Source organism: Chiloscyllium punctatum, chromosome 17, assembly GCF_047496795.1.
Source record: "Chiloscyllium punctatum isolate Juve2018m chromosome 17, sChiPun1.3, whole genome shotgun sequence".
Lineage (NCBI taxonomy): Eukaryota > Metazoa > Chordata > Chondrichthyes > Orectolobiformes > Hemiscylliidae > Chiloscyllium > Chiloscyllium punctatum.
This window is the reverse complement of record NC_092755.1, coordinates 59365279-59384499: the sequence shown is the minus strand read 5'-3', so window position 1 is coordinate 59384499 and position 19221 is coordinate 59365279. Positions and strand designations below refer to the sequence as shown.

The following is a 19221-nucleotide window of genomic DNA, read 5'->3' as shown; positions in this document are numbered from 1 at the left end:
ATCCTCTGCCATCCTCACCTGATCTGGCCTACGTGTGACTCCAGATCCAGAGCAGTGTGGCTGCCATCTGAAATGGTAGAGCATATCTAACAGCCACAAAGTCTGATAAAAAAGGAATGAAACCAGAGAGACTTGCCAGTAACAACTAAGGTGCTGGAAATAGCAATGGCAAACATAACCCTGTTGACACTGCAACACGCTCCACACTAACATCTTGGGTTCTTAGATTACTTACAGTGTGGAAACAGGCCCTTCAGCCCAACAAGTCCACACCGACCCTCCAAAGAGCAATCCACCCACACCCATTCCCCTACATTTACTCCTTCACCTAACGCTATGGGCAATTTAATATGGCCAATTCACCTAACCTGCACATTTTTGGACTGTGGGAGGAAACCCACGTAGACACGGGGAGAATGTGTAAACTCCACTCAGACAGTTGCCTGAGGTGGGAAGTGAACCCGGGTCCCTGGCGCTGTGAGGCAGCAGTGCTAACCACTGTGCCAACCACTGTGCCACTCTGCAGCCCAGATGGTGCCAGAATTGGGAAGAGCTAACCCATAGACGTAATTAGCAACAATCTGACACGGTAAGGCATTATTCTGTGAGCACGACTACGTTCAGACACCACCCTCACCATCCCGGAGTGTCCCCTGTCCCACCAACTGAATAGACTAACCAGAGGAGACAGCACAGTGGAATACAATCATAATGGAGTAGTTCTGGGAATCCTGAAACTTGTGGTCTCATAGTATCAGGTTAAACATAGGCTGATTACTATATACCATTCTCCCTCAGCTGACGAATCAGTGATACTCTGTTGAACAAAACTTGGAGGAAGCATTGAGGGTGGCTTAGTAGCACCACTACAGACCAAACTGGCTGAGGCCTAAAAGACATAGCTGCTAGACTGGAGTCTGTGATGGGTGGCAAGTGAACTGACAAGTAGGGAAAACCTACTTGACTTCATCCTCACCAATCCAGTTGGAGCAGATGTATCTATACGTTATAATATCAGTAGTAGTGACCACTGCTCAATCCTTCTGGTGGTGAAGTCCTGCCTTCATATTAATAATATCCTCCATGTGATGATACTATATACAGTAAAAGTTTTTGAATAGATCTAGCAACTCAAGACTGGGCATCCATGAGGTCCTATGGGCCATCAGCAGCAACAGACTTGTACTCCAACACAATCTGTAGCCTGGTATATCCCCCATTCGATCACGCCATTAAGCCAAGGGATCAAAACAGATTCAATGAAGTGTACAGATGAGCATGCCAGGAGCAGCAAAAGGCACTCATAAAGTATAAATGCAAAACAGCTAATGAATCTTAAGGGAATACTTCTGTCAGTTCAGTAAGATGAACAAAGAGCTGAAAGAAAGGAAATAGGTCCAAGTTCTGTATCATCAATCCAATGAAAACACTGCCAGTTTAGATCTGGATAAACTAACAGGTACAACAGATCAAGTTCAGCAGATGCAGCTACAGAAACATTGGCTTGACTTCAAAGCAATGCTGCAGAAAATAACTTACCCCCCAAAACAGCTGGGCATGCACAAGTTACAAATTACACGTGACAGTATTTTCAGAAATAAATACCAGTTATGATAAAAAAAAGAGTAAGATAAAGAGGAAATCAAATCACCATTGAAGCAGTAAGCGGAAGAGATCCAGGTTTCAAAGAAAACAAAACTAGAAACAGGTTGGAGAAACAGAATAGTTAATTGGGCAGTTTATGAAGGAAAAAATATAATGTTCCATCCAAAGGCTAAAACTTTGACAGAATTAGAAGAATCCAGAATGTAAAACTACAGGCTTCGAAAAGAGATGAAAGTTCATAAGGAACACACAGTAAATGCCAAAAAGGTAAGAACCGCTCTAGAGAAACAAGATCAGTCAGTGGCTGATCTGGAACAAGATTTGGCTGTGTGCATCAGTAAATTGTATAAGAGCAACTGCGTCCCCTGAAAAATAAGCGTGACAATTCAAACAGGATAAATATACAATATCACCGATAAATGTGGGCAAACAACAGCACTTCCAGACAAAGTCACCATCAGAGATCTGGGCAGATCAGCAAATACTTTATAAAGACTCTTCGGCTCTCTTCTTATTGCAAATAGTTAAACTTCCTTTGGAAAAAGAGGAGGATGTTTAAAAAGTGTAACACGCAGTTAAAAAGAGTTGACTTTTAATGACTCCATGTGCTGTGTCTTATATTGTGACTCTGCCTAGCAAGGAGTCTGCCTAGCACAACAACTCAGTAGCTTGATGCAATGCCTGCTTTATAACTTGTGATGTGTTTCATTGTTTTAAATCAACCAACCCACAGAGTTAATTAATCCCTGACAAGAGATTATTTATTAGACCATTATTATATTACAATTATTGAATGTTCTGGTTAGACCCCATTTAGAAAACCTGGAGGTACATGCTCACTAGAATGACATAAGGGCTTAAATTATGACAAGTTTCACAGTCCAGACATGCATTTCCCCAGCATAGAAAGGAAAACAGTGATCTGGGTGAAGTAATTATTATTAAACTAATTGTTCAGTAGTGTTGGTGTAACATCAATCCTGTGGTGGGGAGGTGCAGGATAAGAATGTGTAAACTTAAAACTGTAGTATGTCAGTTGTACAATGCTGAGATAGGATGTTGTTGATTCTGGGTAATTCACGATGGAGGATGGGAAAAATTTCTGGTTGTAAGAGCTGCTCCTTTTTTTTGAGGTATTTTAGGTGCTGGAGGTGATTTCCTCGAATTCCAGGAGCAGCAATCACTGTGAGTGAGAGAGTGTGAGTGAGAGCGTGTGTGTGTGAGAGAGAGCGTGTGTGTGTGTGAGAGAGCATGTGTGTGTGTGAGAGAGAGCGTGTGTGTGTGTGAGAGAGCATGTGTGTGTGTGAGAGAGAGCGTGTGTGTGAGAGAGAGAGTGAGAGAACCTGCACAGTTACTGCCTTTGCTGTTTTTGAATTCATGTGTCACTGGACATCGGAGTACATGTGGGAAAATTAACAAGCAGTGAATTTCACAACTAATCTTGGAGGAACCGGTTTGGGTGAAGTTCACAACACAGAATCAGATAAGTTAATTGTTGTTTTAAGTCTGGCCAAGAGAAAGGCTGTATTAGTGAGCACAGTGGGTTCTTTCTTGATTATATGTTTTTGGAGAGAAGTCTCTTGATTAAACTTAAAATATAAGCCATAGCTATTAATTTAACCTGGTGCAGTGTTTTGTAGAGGAATAAGACAGTGTTATTTTCTGAGTCTGTAGATAGTGAAGGAGCAAAAATGGCCTTTGCAGTGATATGTACTTTTTGTCAGATGTGGGAGTTTAAAGAGAGTTTAAGGGTTACTGCGGATTATATCTGCCATAAATGCTGTTGGATGCAAATCTTATATCAGATCAAGTCAATCGGTTGGAGAGACAGAAAGAAGCAACAGTATGTGATGGATGGCAGTTATAGGAAGGGGGGAAAGTCTCAGATACAGTCACATAGATGGCTTAACTCCAGGAAGGGTAAGAGAGGTAGGCACCTACGGCAGGAGTCTTTTGTGGATATACCCATTTCAAACAGGTATGTTGTTTTAGAAAATGTAGGGGGTAATTGATTCGCAGGGGAACGTAGCATGAACAGCCAAGTTTCTGGTATTGAGACTGGCTCTAATGCAATGAGGAGTATGTCAGCTTCCAAGAGATCAATTGATTCTGTAGTCAGAGGTACAGACAAACGTTTCTGTGGCCAGCAGAGAAAAAGCAGAATGATGTGTTTCTTCCCTGGTGATAGGATCAAGGATGTCTCAGAGAGGGTGCAGAATATTCTCACGGGGGAGAGCGGCCAGCAAGAGATCATTGTCCACATTGGAACCAATGATATAGGAAGGGAAAAGGTTGAGATTGTGAAGGGAGATTACAGAGAGTTAGGCAGAAATTTAAAAAGGAGGTCCTCAAGGGTAGTAATATCTGGATTCCTCCCAGTGCTATGAGCTAGTGAGGGCAGGAATAGGAGGATAGAGCAGATGAATGCATGGCTGAGGAGCTAGGGTATGGGAGAAGGATTCACATTTTTGGATCATTGGAATCTCTTTTGGGGTAGAAGTGGCCTGTACAAGAAGGACAGATTGCACCTAAATTGGAAGGGGACTAATATACTGGCAGGGAGATTTGCTAGAACTGCTTGGGAGGATTTAAACTAGTAAGGTGGGGGGTGGGACCCAGGGAGATTAGTGAGGAAAGAGATCAATCGGAGATTGGTCCAGTTGAGAACAGAAGTGAGTCAAACAGTCAGGGCAGGCAGGGACAAGGTAGGACTAATAAATTAAACTGTATTTATTTCAATGCAAGGGGCCTAACAGGGAAGGCAGATGAACTCAGGGCATGCTTAGGAACATGGGACTGGGATATCATAGCAATTACAGAAACATAGCTCAGGGATGGACAGGACTGGCAGCTTAATGTTCCAGGATACAAATGCTACAGGAAGGACAGAAAGGGAGGCAAGAGAGAAGAGTGGCATTTTTGATAAGGGATAGCATTACAGCTGCGCTGAGGGAGGATATTCCCGGAAATACATCCAGGGAAGTTATTTGGGTGGTACTGAGAAATAAGAAAGGGATGATCACCTTATTGGAATTGTATTATAGACCCCCTAATAGTCAGAGGGAAATTGAGAAACAAACTTGTAAGGAGATCTCAGCTGTCTGTCAGAATAATAGGGTAGTTATGGTAGGGGATTTTAACATTCCAAACATAGGCGGGGACTGCCATAGTGTTAAAGGTTTGGATGGAGAGGAATTTCTTAAGTGCACACAAGACAAGTTTCTGATTAAGTATGTGGATGTACCTACTAGAGAAGGTGCAAAACTTGACCTAGTCTTGGGGAATAAGGCAGGGCAGTTGACTGAGGTGTCAGTGGGGGAGCACTTTGGGGCCAGCAACCACAATTCTATTCATTTTAAAATCGTGATGGAAAAGGATAGACCAGATCTAAAAGTTGAAGTTCTAAATTGGAGAAAGGCCAATTTTGACGGTATTAGGCAAGAACTTTCAAAAGCTGATTGGAGGCAGATGTTCACAGGTAAAAGGACGGCTGGAAAATGGGAAGCCTTCAGGAATGAGATAACAAGAATCCAGAGAAAGTATATTCCTGTCAGGATGAAAGGGAAGGCTGGTAGTTATAGGGAATGCTGGATGACAAAAGAAATTGAGGGTTTGGTGAAGAAAAAGAAGGAAGCATATGTCAGGTATACACAGGATAGATCAAGTGAATCCCTAGAAGAGTATAAAGGAAGTAGGAGTATACTTAAGAGGGAAATCAGGAGGCAAAAAGGGGGCATGAAATAGCTTTGGCAAAAAAGAATTAAGGAGAATCCAAAGGGTTTTTACAAATATATTAAGGACAAAAAAGGGTAATTAGGGAGAGAATAGGGCCCCTCAAAGATCAGCAAGGCGGCCTTTGTGTGGAGCTACAGAAAATGGGGGGGATACTAAATTAATACTTTGCATCAGTATTTACTGTAGAAAAGGATATGGAAGATATAGACTGTAGGGAAATAGATGGTGACATCTTGCAAAATGTCCAGATTACAGAGGAGGAAGTGCTAGATGTCTTGAAAAGATTAAAGGTGGATAAATCCCCGGAACCTGATAAGGTGTACCCGAGACCTCTGTGGGAAGCTAGAGAAGTGATTGCTGGGCCTCTTGCTGAGATATTTGTATCATCGATCGTCACAGATGAGGTGCCAGAAGACTGGAGGTTGGCAAAAGTGGTGCCACTTTTTAAGAAAGGTGGTAAAGACAAACCAGGGAACTATAGACCAGTGAGCCTGACCTCAATGGTGGGCAAGTTGTTGGAGGCAATCCCGAGGGACAGGATGTACATGTATTTGGAAAGGCAAGGACTGATTAGGGATAGTCAACATGGCCTTGTGCATGGGAAATCATGTCTCACAAACTCGATTGAGTTTTTTGAAGAAGTAACAAAGAAGAGTGATGAGGCAGAGCAGTAGATGTGATCTATACGGACTTCAGTAAGGTGTTCGACAAGGTTCCCCATGGGAGACTGATTAGCAAGGTTAGATCTCATGGAATACAGGGAGAAATAGCCATTTGGATACAGAACTGGCTCAAAGGTAGAAGACAGAGGGTGGTGATGGAGGGTTGTTTTTCAGACTGGAAGCCTGTAACCAGTGGAGTGCCACAAGGATCGGTGGTGGGTCCTCTACTTTTTGTCATTTACATAAATGATTTGGATGCAAGCATAAGAGTTAGAGTTAGTAAGTTTGCAGATGACACCAAAATTGGAGGTGTAGTGGACAGCGAAGAGGGTGACCTCAGATTACTACAGCATCTGGACCAGATGGGCCAATGGGCTGAGAAGTGGCAGATGGAGTTTAATTCAGATAAATGTGAGGTGCTGCATTTTGGGAAAGCAAATCTTAGCAGGACTTATACACTTAATGGTAAGGTCCTAGGGAGTGTTGCTGAACTAAAAGACCTTGGAATGCAGGTTCATAGCTCCTTGAAAGAGTCATCGCAGGTAAATAGGATAGTGAAGGCGGCATTTGGTATGCTTTCCTTTATTGGTCAGAGTATTGAGTATAGGAGTTGGGAGGTCATGTTGCAGCTGTACAGGACATTGGTTAGGCCACTGTTGGAATATTGCATGCAATTCTGGTCTCCTTCCTATCAGAAAGATTTACAAGGATATTGGCAGGATTGGAGGATTTGAGCTTTGGGAGAGGCTGAACAGGCTGGGGCTGTTTTCCATGGAGCTTTGGAGGCTGAGAGGTGACCTTAGAGGTTTATAAAATTATGAGGGGCATAGATAGGATAAATAGACAAAGTTTTTTCCCTGGGACTGGGGAGACCAGAACTAGTGGGCATTGGTTTAGGGTGAGAGGGGAAAGATATAAAAGACACCTAAGGAGCAACTTTTTCACGCAGAGGGTGGTACGTGTATGAAATGAGCTGCCAGAGGAAGTGGTGGAGGCTGGTACAATTGCAACATTTAAGAGGCATTTGGATGGGTATATGAATAGGAAGGTTTTGGAGAGATATGGGCCGGGTGCTGGCAGGTGGGACTAGATTGGGTTGGGATATCTGGTCGGCATGGACGGGTTGGACCGAAGGGTCTGTTTCCGTGCTGTACATCTCTGTGACTCTATGACTCCAATTCCCCAGAAGGTCTTCCTATCCTCTCACCACAACTTTGATTTATGAAAATGTTTGGAAGAAAGGTGAGCATCTGTACGTTATTTTCTCATGAACTAACTTCTGATCTTCCAATTCAAATCATTGGTTCAGTCAGTGGGGAGGTTTGAAGATTCGGCTTTGCAGCTTTTCAGAGATTATACAACGACCAGAACTCGGTGCTAGGCAAAAGTGAGGACTGCAGATGCTGGAAACAGAGTTTAGACTTGAGTGGTGCTGGAAAAGCATAGCAGGTCGGGCAGCATCCGAGGAGCAGGAAAATCGACGTTTCGGGCAAAGGGCAATTTTCCTGTTCCTCCGCGCTGCCTCAACACGAATTTGATGCTGAAAACCACAGGCCAAATTTTTCGATCAAGGGTTGCATTGTGAATTTACAGGAAACTATATCCTCTGGGACTTGGATGTCAACCACAGTGGGCAGAACCTGACTATCGGAGTGAGGCCATTCAGGTGTGGACTGGAAGTACCTCTCAAAATCCCTAGAGCGTGGAAGCAGGCTATTCAGCCATCGAGTCCACACTGACCCTACAAAGAGCACTCCACGCAGACCTACCCACAGCCCCACCCCTATCCTTGTAAACTTGCATTTGCCATGACTAATCCACCTTGCCTACACATTCCTGGACACTATGACCAAGTGATATTATTGCTGGACTGTTATTCCAGAGATCCAGATAATGTTCAGGGGACCTGGGTTCAAATCCTGCCAGAGCAGATGGTGGAATTTGAATTCAATAAGTATCTGCAATTAAGATTCTGATGACGATTATAAATCTATTGCCCATCTGGTTCACTAATGTTCTTTAGGGAAGAAAATCTGCCATCCTTACCTGGTTTGGCCTACATGGAATTCCAGACCCACAGCAATGTGGTTGATGCTCAACTGCCATCTGGGCAATTAGGGATCAGAGTAAAAGCTATCTAGCCAGGGACACCTTCATTTCCACGAATGAACTAAAAAAATTTAGCAGGGCCAATCCACCTAACCTGCACATCTTTAGACTGTGAGAAGAAACCACAGCATCCAGAGCAAACCTACATAGACACAGGGATAATGCGCAAACTTCACATAGACAGTCGCCCAAGGGTGGAATTGAACCCAATCCCTGGTACGGTGAGGCAGCAATGCTAACCAGTGAGCCACCGTGCCACATTAAAGATAGAGGAAACCGGGAACTCACTGCCCAACTGAAAACTTTGAAACAGAGATTGATAGATGTCTGTTAGGTCTGAGTATTTTGGGTTACAGAACCAAACGTGAGGAGATGGGCTTAAGATACAAATAAACCATGATCCAACAGAGCAGAAGAATAGACTTGAGAGGCTGAATAGTTTCTATGTTCCAAAGCTGTAGGATGTAACCTTGAAACGATCAGAACACTGTGTAGCAAATTGAAGTTGGCAGGAGTTCAGGAGTTCAGGAGTTACCAACATCCTGCATGTTGGAATGTTCCAGGTGTTCCACTTGCAAAGACTCCCATAATTGTACTGTCTGACCATAACTAATCCATAATTAATAGCTTAATTGTCACAAGTACTGACATGCTTCCTTTGCAATTCAAAGAAGAATTACCTGTATATTTAATGTCTTACTTGCCTCCTTTGACTCCATCTTGTGCTTTTAAAATTCTCAGAACCTACATGGGTAGATGATCAGTTTGATGAGAATCTTCCATGATGACATCATTTCAGCAATAACAACAAGTCTGATATAATTCTGCAAAAAAAAACACCAACTGATTCCCCTCATTTTTGTTGAATGAAGAAGAGATTCATAATTCTGGAAAAATCCAGTCAAGAGCAGCACAATTCAGAGGCAAATGTTTTGGGTCCATGTGTCCAAATCCCAACCATGTCAGCTTTTGGCATTTAAATTCAATTAAATAAGTCTAGAACTAAAAACTAGTTGTGACCATGAAACCATTCGTGATTGTCATAAACACCCATTTTGTTCACATATGTTTAGGGATAGAAGTCTGATGTCCTTACCCAACCTGACCTATGTATGATTCAAGACACACAACAATGTAATGGACTATTAGTTACCCTCTATTATAGCCAAGCAAACCACTCAATTCAAGAGGGACGGGCAACAAATACCAGTCTTGCCAGCAAGGCCCATCTCCCATGCAAGAATAAACATTAAAAATCCACTTCAACATTTACAGAGGAACCTCGATTATCTGGCATTCGATTATCCGAATATTGCATTATCCAGTAAGATTACAAGGTCCCGATGCTTAGCTAGACTACGTTATCCGGCATTCAATAATCTGGAATTCGATTAACTGAATGAAATACTCCACACCTTCAGATAATCGAGGTTCCTCTGTATTGTGTTTAAAATCATCTTTTAAGCTGCAGACAAAATGTTTTGAAAGAATCAATAAAGGCTTCACTAACTTAGAGTCATAGAAATGTACAGCATGGAAACAGACCCTTCAGTCCAATGCCTCCATGCCGATCAGATATCCCAACCTAATCTAGTCCCACTTGCCAGCATCCGGCCCATATCCCTCCAAACCCTTCATATTCATATACCCATCCAGATGCCTTTTAAATCTTGCAATTATACAAGCCTCTACCACTTCCTCTGGCAGCTCATTCCATACATGTACCACCCTCTGTGTGAAAAGGTTGCCCCAAGGTCTCTTTTATATCTTTCCACTCTCACCCTAAACCTATGCCCTCTAGTTCCAGACTTCCCCACCCAGGGAAAAGATTTTGTCTATTTATGCCCCTCACAATTTTATATACATCTTTAAGGTCACCCCTCAGCTCTGATAGTCCAGGGAAAACAGCTCCAGCCTATTCAGCCTCTCCCTATATCTCAATTCCTCCATTGTTGTAAATCTTTTCTGAAGACTTTCAAGTTTCACAACATCTTTCCGATAGGAAGGAAACCAGAACTGCACACATTTTCCAAAAGTGGCCTAATCAATATCCTGTACAGCTGCAATATGGCCTCCCAACTCCTGTACTTAATACTCTGACCAATAAAGGAAAGCATACCAAACGCCTTCTTCACTATCCTGTCTACCTGTGACTCTACTTTCAAGGAGCTATGAACCTGCACTCCAGGGTCTGTTTGTTCAGCAACACTCCCGAGGACCTTACCATTAAGTGTATAAGTCCTGCTAAGATTTGCTTTCCCAAAATGCAGCACCTTGCATTTATCTAAATTAAACTCCATCTCCCAATTCTCAGCCCATTGGTCCATCTGATCAAGCTCCCGTTGTAATAAGAGGTAACCTCCTTCGTTGTCCACTACACTTCCAATTTTGGTGTCATCTGTAAACTTACTAACTCTACCTCTTATGCTCACATCCAAGTCATTTATATAAATGACAAAAAGTAGTGGGCCCAGCACCGATCCTTGTGGCACTCCACTGGTCACAGGCCTCCAGCCTGAAAAATAACCCTCCACCAACATCCTCTGTCTTCTACCTTCAAGCCAGTTTTCTATCCAAATGGATAGTTCTCCCTGTATTCCATGAGATCCAACCTTGCCAACCATGGGGAATCTCGTCGAATGCCTTACTGAAGTCCACCGCTCTTCTTCAAAAAACTCAATCAAGTTGGTGAGACATAATCTCCCACACACAAAGCCATGTTGACTATCTCTAATTAGTCCTTGCCTTTCCAAACACATGTACTTACTTCACTAGCTTCTATGTTGAAAACATCGCCATAGAGGAAGAAAATCCTGGAACATAGGATAGATTTCAAGATCAATGTATTGCAGAACCAACTAGAAAACAGGTCATCCTAGACTGGTATTGTGTAATTAAAAAGGGGATAATTGGCAATCTAGGTATGCAGGGTCCCTTGGGGGAGAGTGACCATAATGTGATAGAAATTTTCATGAAGGTGGGCATTGTCGCAGTTGGTTCTGAACTCAGGGTACGGAATCTAAATAAAGGAAAGTATGAGCGAGTTTTGAGAAGATTTGTATGATGGTGTAAAACTATAATAGTATGACACGCAACATGCCCAAGATAAATTGGGGAACATTACTTAAAGGGATGACGCTGGAGAGGTAATGGAGGAAATTTAACAAGCATGTGAAGGAACTGCAACAATTGTTCAGTCCTGTCTAGCACAAAAGTAAAACACAAAAGATATCCCGACCACAGCTAATAAGGGAAATTAAAGATAGTTTATATTCATGAAAGGAACATACAAATTGACCACAAAACGCAATAGACTTGAGGATTGGGAGCAGTTTAGATTTCAACAAAGGAGGAAGAGGACAAAGACATTGAATAAGAGGGGGAACATAAAGTATCAGAGTTCGATAGATTCGGGGTCGGTTCCTGAGGATTGGAGGGTGGTTAATATTATACCACTTTTCAAGAAAGGTGGGAGAGAGAAAGCAGGAAATTATAGACCAGTTAGTCTGACCTCAGTGGTGGGAAAGATGCTGGAGTCTATTATAAAGGACAAAATTACGGCACATCTGGATAGTTGTAACAGGATAGGACAGAGTCAGCATGGACTTATGAAGGGGAAATCATGCTTGAATTTGTTGAGGATGTAACTCTGAAGATGGACGAGGGAGATCCAGTAGATGTAGTGTACCTGGACTTTCAGAAAGCTTTTGATAAAGTCCCACATAGGAGGTTAGTGAGTAAAATTAGGGTGCATGGTATTGGGGGCAAAGTACTAGATTGGTTTGAAAATTGGTTGGCTGATAGGAAACAAAGGGTAGTGATAAACGGCTCCATTTCGGAATGGCAGGCAGTGACCAGTGGGGTACCGCAGGGATCCGTGCTGGGACTGCAGCTTTTTACAATATATGTTAATGATATAGAAGATAGTATCAGCAATAACATTAGCAAATTTGCTGATGATACAAAGCTGGGTGGCAGGGTGAAATGTGCTGAGGATGTTAGGAGATTACAGGGTGACCTGGACAAGTTAGGTGAGTGGGCAGATGCAGTTTAATGTGGATAAATGTATGGTTATCCACTTTGGTGGCAAGAACAGGAAGGCAGATTACTACCTCAATGTAATCAATTTAGGTAAAGGGGCAGTACAGAGAGATCTGGGTGTTCTTGTACACCAGTCAATGAAGGTAAGCATGCAGGTACAGCAGGTAGTGAAGAAGGCTAATAGCATACTGACCTTCATAACAAGAGGGATTGAGTATAGAAGCAAAAAGGTGCTTCTGCAGCTGTACAGGGCCCTGGTGAGACCACACCTGGAGTACTGTGTGCAGTTCTGGTCTCCAAATTTGAGGAAAGACATTCTGGCTATTGAGGGAGTGCAGCGTGGGTTCACGAGGTCAATTCCTGGAATGGCAGGATTACCTTACACTGAAAGACTGAAGCGACAGGGCTTGTATACCCTTGAGTTTAGAAGACTGAGAGGGGATCTGATTGAGACATATAAGATTATTAAAGGATTGGACACTCTGGCAGCAGGAAACATGTTTCCGCTGATGGGTGAGTGCCGAACCAGAGGACACAGCTTAAAAATACGGGGTAGACCATTTAGGACAGAGATAAGGAGAAACGTCTTCACCCAGAGAGTGGTGGCTGTGTGGTATGCTCTGCCCCAGAGGGCAGTGGAGGCCCAGTCTCTGGATTCATTTAAGAAAGAGTTGGATAGAGCTCTCAAAGATAGTGGAATCAAGGGTTATGGAGATAAGGCAGGAACAGGATACTGATTAGGAATGATCAGCCATGATCATATTGAATGGCGGTGCAGGCTAGAATGGCTGAATGGCCTACTCCTGCACCTATTGTCTATAAGAGTAAGTTTGTGGGAGAACATGCATAAGGGAAAGGTTTAAAGAAGATGTGCAAGGAAGGTTTTTCTTTACGTAGAAGGTGGTAGGTGCCTGAACATGCTGCTAGGGTAGGTGGGAGAAGCAAATATGTTAGCAACATTTAAAAGGCATTTGAACAGACACACGAACAGGCAGGACATAGAGGGATACAGAGCACGTGCAGGCAGAGGGGATCAGTTTAGAATGGCGTCATGGTCAGCACAGAGAAGATGGGCCAACGGTCCTGTTCCTCTGCTGTACTGTTCTATGTTTGATGATAGTGTATGCTCCCTGTCTCAGTATCAGGGTTATCAAAACTGTGGATCATCACCTTCCCACCTCCCTTCCTCTGTCAATTCTCACTGAGGGGTCATGGCAGTTTTCAAGTCTTGAAAATGAGTCATAGTAGGGACAAAGGTTTGGGAAATGGCAATCGCTTCTGGGTTGGAAGCCACTTCTAACTCAATGTAACTTTTTTAAAAAGCAATTCATTCAAACATATTCAGTGTACTACGCTCGTTCATTCTTTATGACGCATTACTGCAACAATGTCTAGTACTCTTACCATTCCTGTTAAATCTATCTTCTGTCACTCACCATATTGAAGTAAATTTAATCCATTCATGATAAGTCAGCAGCAGCGCACTGAAGGCTAATTGAAACAACTGGCAGTCCAGAGAGTTCTTCCTGATGAGGGAGTCTTAAATCAACTAGACGTAATTAACAGTGTAACAAAGTACAGTACACAGAACAACACCCTCCTCCAGGCACGCAGGCATTTGAGGTATCCCTTAGAAGTTTGAGATAGGGAAGTTAGGTATAGTGCACTTTGCCCTGAAATAAAGGATTTCTGGTTTCCAACTTCCTGTTCTCCTGGATCATGTGATGACTCGTTGGAATGTTTGCTGCACAGATCTAGGCATATTCTGCCAGTTCAAACTATCCAGCGGACTGCTGAAACATGAATTATGTACAGACCTTACAGGGGGAGCATTTTTAACTCTATTCCACTATATAAAGCAAAAGTTCCATTTGGCTGCCAGCTGTTATGCCACCGACTGTACAAAAATGTAAAGCTTGTATTGAGTGCTGCTTTCCGATTTTTCTCAGCGTGTTTCTTTGCCAGGAACTTCCGCATCAGTGCGGAAAATAATAGGTTGCAATCCTGGTCATAAATGCATGATCGTATTCACGCTAAAAAAGTAAAGACCATAAATGTTAACTTTTTAAAAAATACACAGATTATTAGAGTCTTGGTGGTAGAGTCCTAGAGATGTACAGAACGGAATTAAACCTTTGGGTCCAACTTGTCCAGATATCTTAAACTAATCCAGTCCCATTTGCCAGCACTTGGCCCCAATCCCTCTAAAGCTTTCCTATTTAAATGTTGTAATAGAACCAGCCTCCACCATTTCCTCTGGCAGCTCATTCCATACATGCACCACCACCCTTTGCATGAAAAAGTAGCTTCTTGAGGTGGATTTCAAATGTTTCCCCTGTCACTCTAAACCTACACCCTCCAGTTTTGGACTCCCCTATTACAGTGTCAAGAATATCAGGAAAACTCTCAGGTTCACAAGGTGGTCCCATAAGTTCACAATGTAAAAACGGCAAACTCAAGAAAACTGTAACCACAACATTTTATACTACTATAGCGCTTTTAAGATAAGGAAGGGGTGAGGCCACGGAGGGATTTGAAAAGAAGGCTGAGAATTTTCAAATCAAGATGTTGCCTGACTGGGAGTTAATGCAGGTCAGTGAGCAAAGGGGTAAGTGTGAAACAGAACTTTTTCTAAGGCGAAAGTGAGAACTGCAGATGCTGGAAACCAGAGTTTAGATCAGAGTGGTGCTGGAAAAGCACAGCAGGTCAGGCAGCATCCGAGGAGCAGGAAAATTGACGTTTCAGGCAAAAGCCCTTCATCAGGAATGGAGGCAGGGAGCCTCCAGGGTGGAGAGATAAGTGGGGGGAAGGGTACTAGGGAGAAGGTAGCAAAGAGTACTTTTTCCAAGTTAGGACACAAAGGCAGTAGAGTTTGGATGATCTCAAGTTTAAGTAGTATAGATTGTGGTAGATAAGCAGGAATGGGTTGCTGTAGCCAAAGCTGGAGATAATTGAGACGTGGATGAGGGTTTAAGCAGTACATAGACCAAGACAGGAGTAATTTTGAAGTGTATTTGCTGCTGAGAATCCTTCTGACATATACGAGTAGGTCTCACGTTGTACTGTTAACAGTCAAATGATAGGATTTCTTCAAACAACCATAGAATTACATTGAATTCACAGCACAGAAACAAGCCATTCATCCTCGCAGCTCAATGCTAAGTGAGTTGGCAGGACTGTGGCAGATGGAATTCCATGTAAGTAAGTATGAGGTTATCCATTTTGGGCCAAGAAAGGATCGATCAGGGTACTTTCCAAATAGTATGGAGTCAAATACAGTGGTTGTCCAAAGACCCTTGGGTGTTCGGGTACATAGATCTTTAAAATGTTACAACCAAGTGCAGAAAATAATCATGAAAGGCTAATGAAATGTTGGCCTTTATATGCAGAGGCTTAGAGTACAAGGGTGCAGATGTTATGGTGCAGTTGTACAAAACCCTGGTTAGACCCCACTTGAAGTCCTGTAAGCAGATCTGGGCACCATACCCGAGGAAGGATAAATTGGCCTTGCAGGCAGGTTTACAGAAATGACACCTGAACTTTAGAGGTTAAATTATGAGGAGAGATTATACAAATTAGGCCTCTTTTCTCTAGACTTCAGAACATTAAGGGGTGATCTGATGAAACTCTTCAAGATATTAACAGGAAAAGACAGGGTAGATAAAGATGAATTATTTCCATTAATTGGGGATTCTAGAACTAGAGGCATAGTGCAAAAATTAGGGCCAGACGTTCAGTAGAGATGTTGTGAAGCAAAGGATAACAGATATTTGGAATTCTCTTCCACAAACAGCAGTGGATGCTGGATCAGTTGTTAATCTTAAATCTGAGATTGATAAACTATTGTTAAGCAAAGGTATTACAGGATATGGGTCAAAGGCTAGTCTATGGATTTAGGCCATAGATCAGCTATGATCTCATTGAATGGTGGAACAGACTAGAGACATGAATGGCCTATTCCTGTTCCAATTTTCCTATGATTCCAACCAACCCTTGATACCCATTTTTTCCAGTTTTGCTAAGGCTCCTTGATACCACTCTCGAAAGAGATCTTGATGTCAAAGGCTGTCCCTCTCACTTTCCCTCTGGAATACAGCTCTGAGATACAGGCTGTTGGCCTAGATGGGATTGAGGTGCATAAGAAGGAAGTGTTAGCAATTCTGGAAAGTGTAAAAATAGAAAAATCCCCTGGACTGGATGGGATTTATTCTAGGATTCTCTGGAAAGCCAGGAAAGCGATTGCCAAGGCTTTGGCTTTGATCTTTACTTTGTCATTGTCTACAGGAATAGGGCCAGAAGACAGGAGGATAGCAAATGTTGTTTCCTTGTTCAAGAAGGGAGTAGAGACAACCCTGGAAATTATAGACCTATGAGCCTTACTTTGGTAGTGGGTAAAGTGTTGGAAAGGGTTATAAGAGATAGGATTTATAATCATCTAGAAAGGAATAAGTTGATTAGGGATAGTCAACATGGTGAAGGGTAGGTCATGCCTCACAAACCTTATTGAGTTCTTTGAGAATGTGACCAAACAAGTGGATGAGGGTAAAGCAGTTGATGCGGTGTATTTGGATTTCAGTAAGATGTTTGATAAGATGGAAGGCTATTGCACAAAATATGGAGGCATGGGCTTGAGGGTGATTTAGTGGTTTGGATCAGAAATTGGCTAGCTGAGAGAAGACAGAAGGTGGTGGTTGATGGGAAATATTCATCCTGGAGTTCAGTTACTAGTGGGGTACGGCAAGGATCTGTTTTGGGTCCACTGTTGTTTGTCATTTTTATAAATGACCTGGATAAGGGCATGAAAAGATGGGTTAGTAAATTTGCGGATAACACTAAGGTCGATAGAGTTGTGGATAGTGACGAAGGATGTTTTAGGTTACAGAGAGACCTAGATAAGCTACAGAGTTGGACTGAGAGGTGGCAAATGGAGTTTAATACAGGCAAGTGTGAGGTGATTCACTTTGGAAGGAGTAACAGGAATGCAGAGTACTGGGCTAATGGTAAGATTCTTGATAGTGTAGATGAACAGAGAGATCTCAGTGTTCAGGTACGTAGATCCTTGAAAGTTGTTACGCAGGTTGATAGGGTTGTTAAGAAAGCATATGGTGTGTTATCTTTTATTGGTAGAGGGATTGAGTTTTGGAACCGTGAGGTAATGCTGCAGCTGTACAAAACTCTGGTGCGGCCACATTTGGAGTATTGCATATAGTTCTGGTCACCGCATTATAGGAAAGATGTGGAAGCTTTGGAAAGGGTTCAGATGAGATTTACTAGGATGTTGTCTGGTATGGAGGGAAGGTCTTACAAGAAAAGACTGAGGTACCTGAGGCTGTTTTCGTTAGAGAGAAGAAGGTTGAGAGGTGACTTGAGACATATAAGATAATCAGAGGGTTAAATAGGGTGGACAGTGAGAGACTTTTTCCTTGGACGATGATGGCTAGCATGAGGGGACATAGCTTTAAATTGAGGGGTGATCGATATAGGAAAGATGTCAGAGGTAGTTTCTTTACTCAGAGAGTAATAAGGACATGGAACGCATTGCCTGGAACAGTAGTAGACTCACCAACTTTAAGGGCATTTAAATGGTCATTGGATAGACGTATGGACGAGATTGGAATAATGTAGGTTAGGTGGGCTTCAGATTGGTTCCACGGGTTGGCGCAACATCAAGGGCCGAAAGGCCTGTATTGCGCTATAATGTTCTATGTTCTATGTTCTCTCTTATCCACGTGGAACCAAGGCTGTAATGAGGTCAGGAGCTGGGTAGCCCAAGTGGAACCCAAACTGAGTGTCAGTGAGCAGGTTATTGCTGAGCAGGTGTTGCTTAATAGCACTATGGATTACGCTTTCCAAGACTTTACCGATGGGGTTGTAAACAGCCAGGTTGGATTTGTCCTGGTTTTTGCATACAGGATATTTTCCTGTGAAATTTTCCACACTGTCGTGTAGATGCCAGTCTTGTAACTGTACTGGAAGGGTAAGAGGAGGCATATGTTAGGTTTAGACAACTGGGATAATGTGACTCTCTTGAAGAATATAAGGAGTGTAGAGGCATTCTTAACAGGGAAATCAGGAAGGGAGAAAGGAGATATGAGATAGCCTTGGCAGGTAAGGTTAAGGATAATCCAAAGGGATTCTACAAATACATTAAGAGCAAAAGAATAACTAGGGAGACAATAGGCCCCCTTAAAGATCAACAAGGTCATCTATGTGTGGAACCACAGGCAATAGGAGAGATACTAAACAAATATTTTGCATCAGATTTTACTGTGGAGAAAGACATGGAGGCTACAGAAATACATAAAAATTAAGGGAATTCAGAGAAATAATATTGCTGGCTTGAAAACAGGCCACATTACAGAATGTGGACAATAAACATAAAGGTGGATAAGTCTCTGGGACTGATCAAGTGTATCCCAGGATGTTGTGAGAAGTTAGGGAAGAAATTGTGAGGCCTCTAGCAGAGATATTTTTATCATCTACAGCCACAGGTGAGGTGCCAGAGGACTGGAAGGTAGCAAATATGTGCCTTTATTCAAGAAAGGCTGTAATCAAAAGCCTGGGAATTACAGACCAGTGAGTCTGACATCACTAATGGGGATTCTGAAAGACATGCTTTGGAAAGGCACAGACTGATTATGAATAGTCAGCATGGCTTTGTGCATAGGAAATCGTGTCTCTCAAGCTTGATGGAGTTTTCTGAGGATATAACAAAAGAGATTGATGATGGCAACCTGATAGAAGGTGTCTACATTGACTTGGTAAAGTCTTTGACAAGGTTCCAAAAGGTTCCAGATTGATTAGTAAAGTTAGGTCACATGGGATTCAGAGACCACTAGCCAAATGGACACAAAATTTGTTTGAGGGTTGGAGACAGAGGGTGGTGGTAGAGGGTTGTTTTACGAACTGGAAGCCTGTGACCAGCAGCCTTCTGCTGGGATTCTGCAGAAATTCCCTTAATTTTTATATAAATGATTTGGATGAGAATATAGGAATCATGGTTAGTAAGTTTGCAGATGATACCAAAATTGTGATATAGTGGACAGGGAAGGAGGTTAGTTAAGATTAC

General features: G+C 42.5%; 1 protein-coding gene across 7 annotated transcripts in view; it reads right to left on the bottom strand.

Moving 5' to 3' along the window:
• Window positions 1-13934, bottom strand: part of LOC140487884 (synergin gamma-like) — a 31502-nt gene extending 17568 nt beyond the window's left edge. For 2 of the 7 annotated variants that reach the window (XM_072587265.1, XM_072587272.1), the window contains exons 1-2: window positions 13589-13934; window positions 8792-8935 (exon numbers count right to left, since the gene is read on the bottom strand). In XM_072587265.1, coding sequence (XP_072443366.1) covers window positions 8792-8830 — 39 coding nt within the window. In that variant the 5' untranslated portion in view covers window positions 8831-8935; window positions 13589-13934. Of the gene's footprint in view, window positions 1-8791; window positions 8955-10878; window positions 10926-13588 lie in introns of those variants that run through there. The other 5 variants (XM_072587267.1, XM_072587269.1, XM_072587268.1 and 2 more) reach the window with 5 other exon arrangements.
• Between the last annotated feature and the right edge of the window lie 5287 nt (window positions 13935-19221).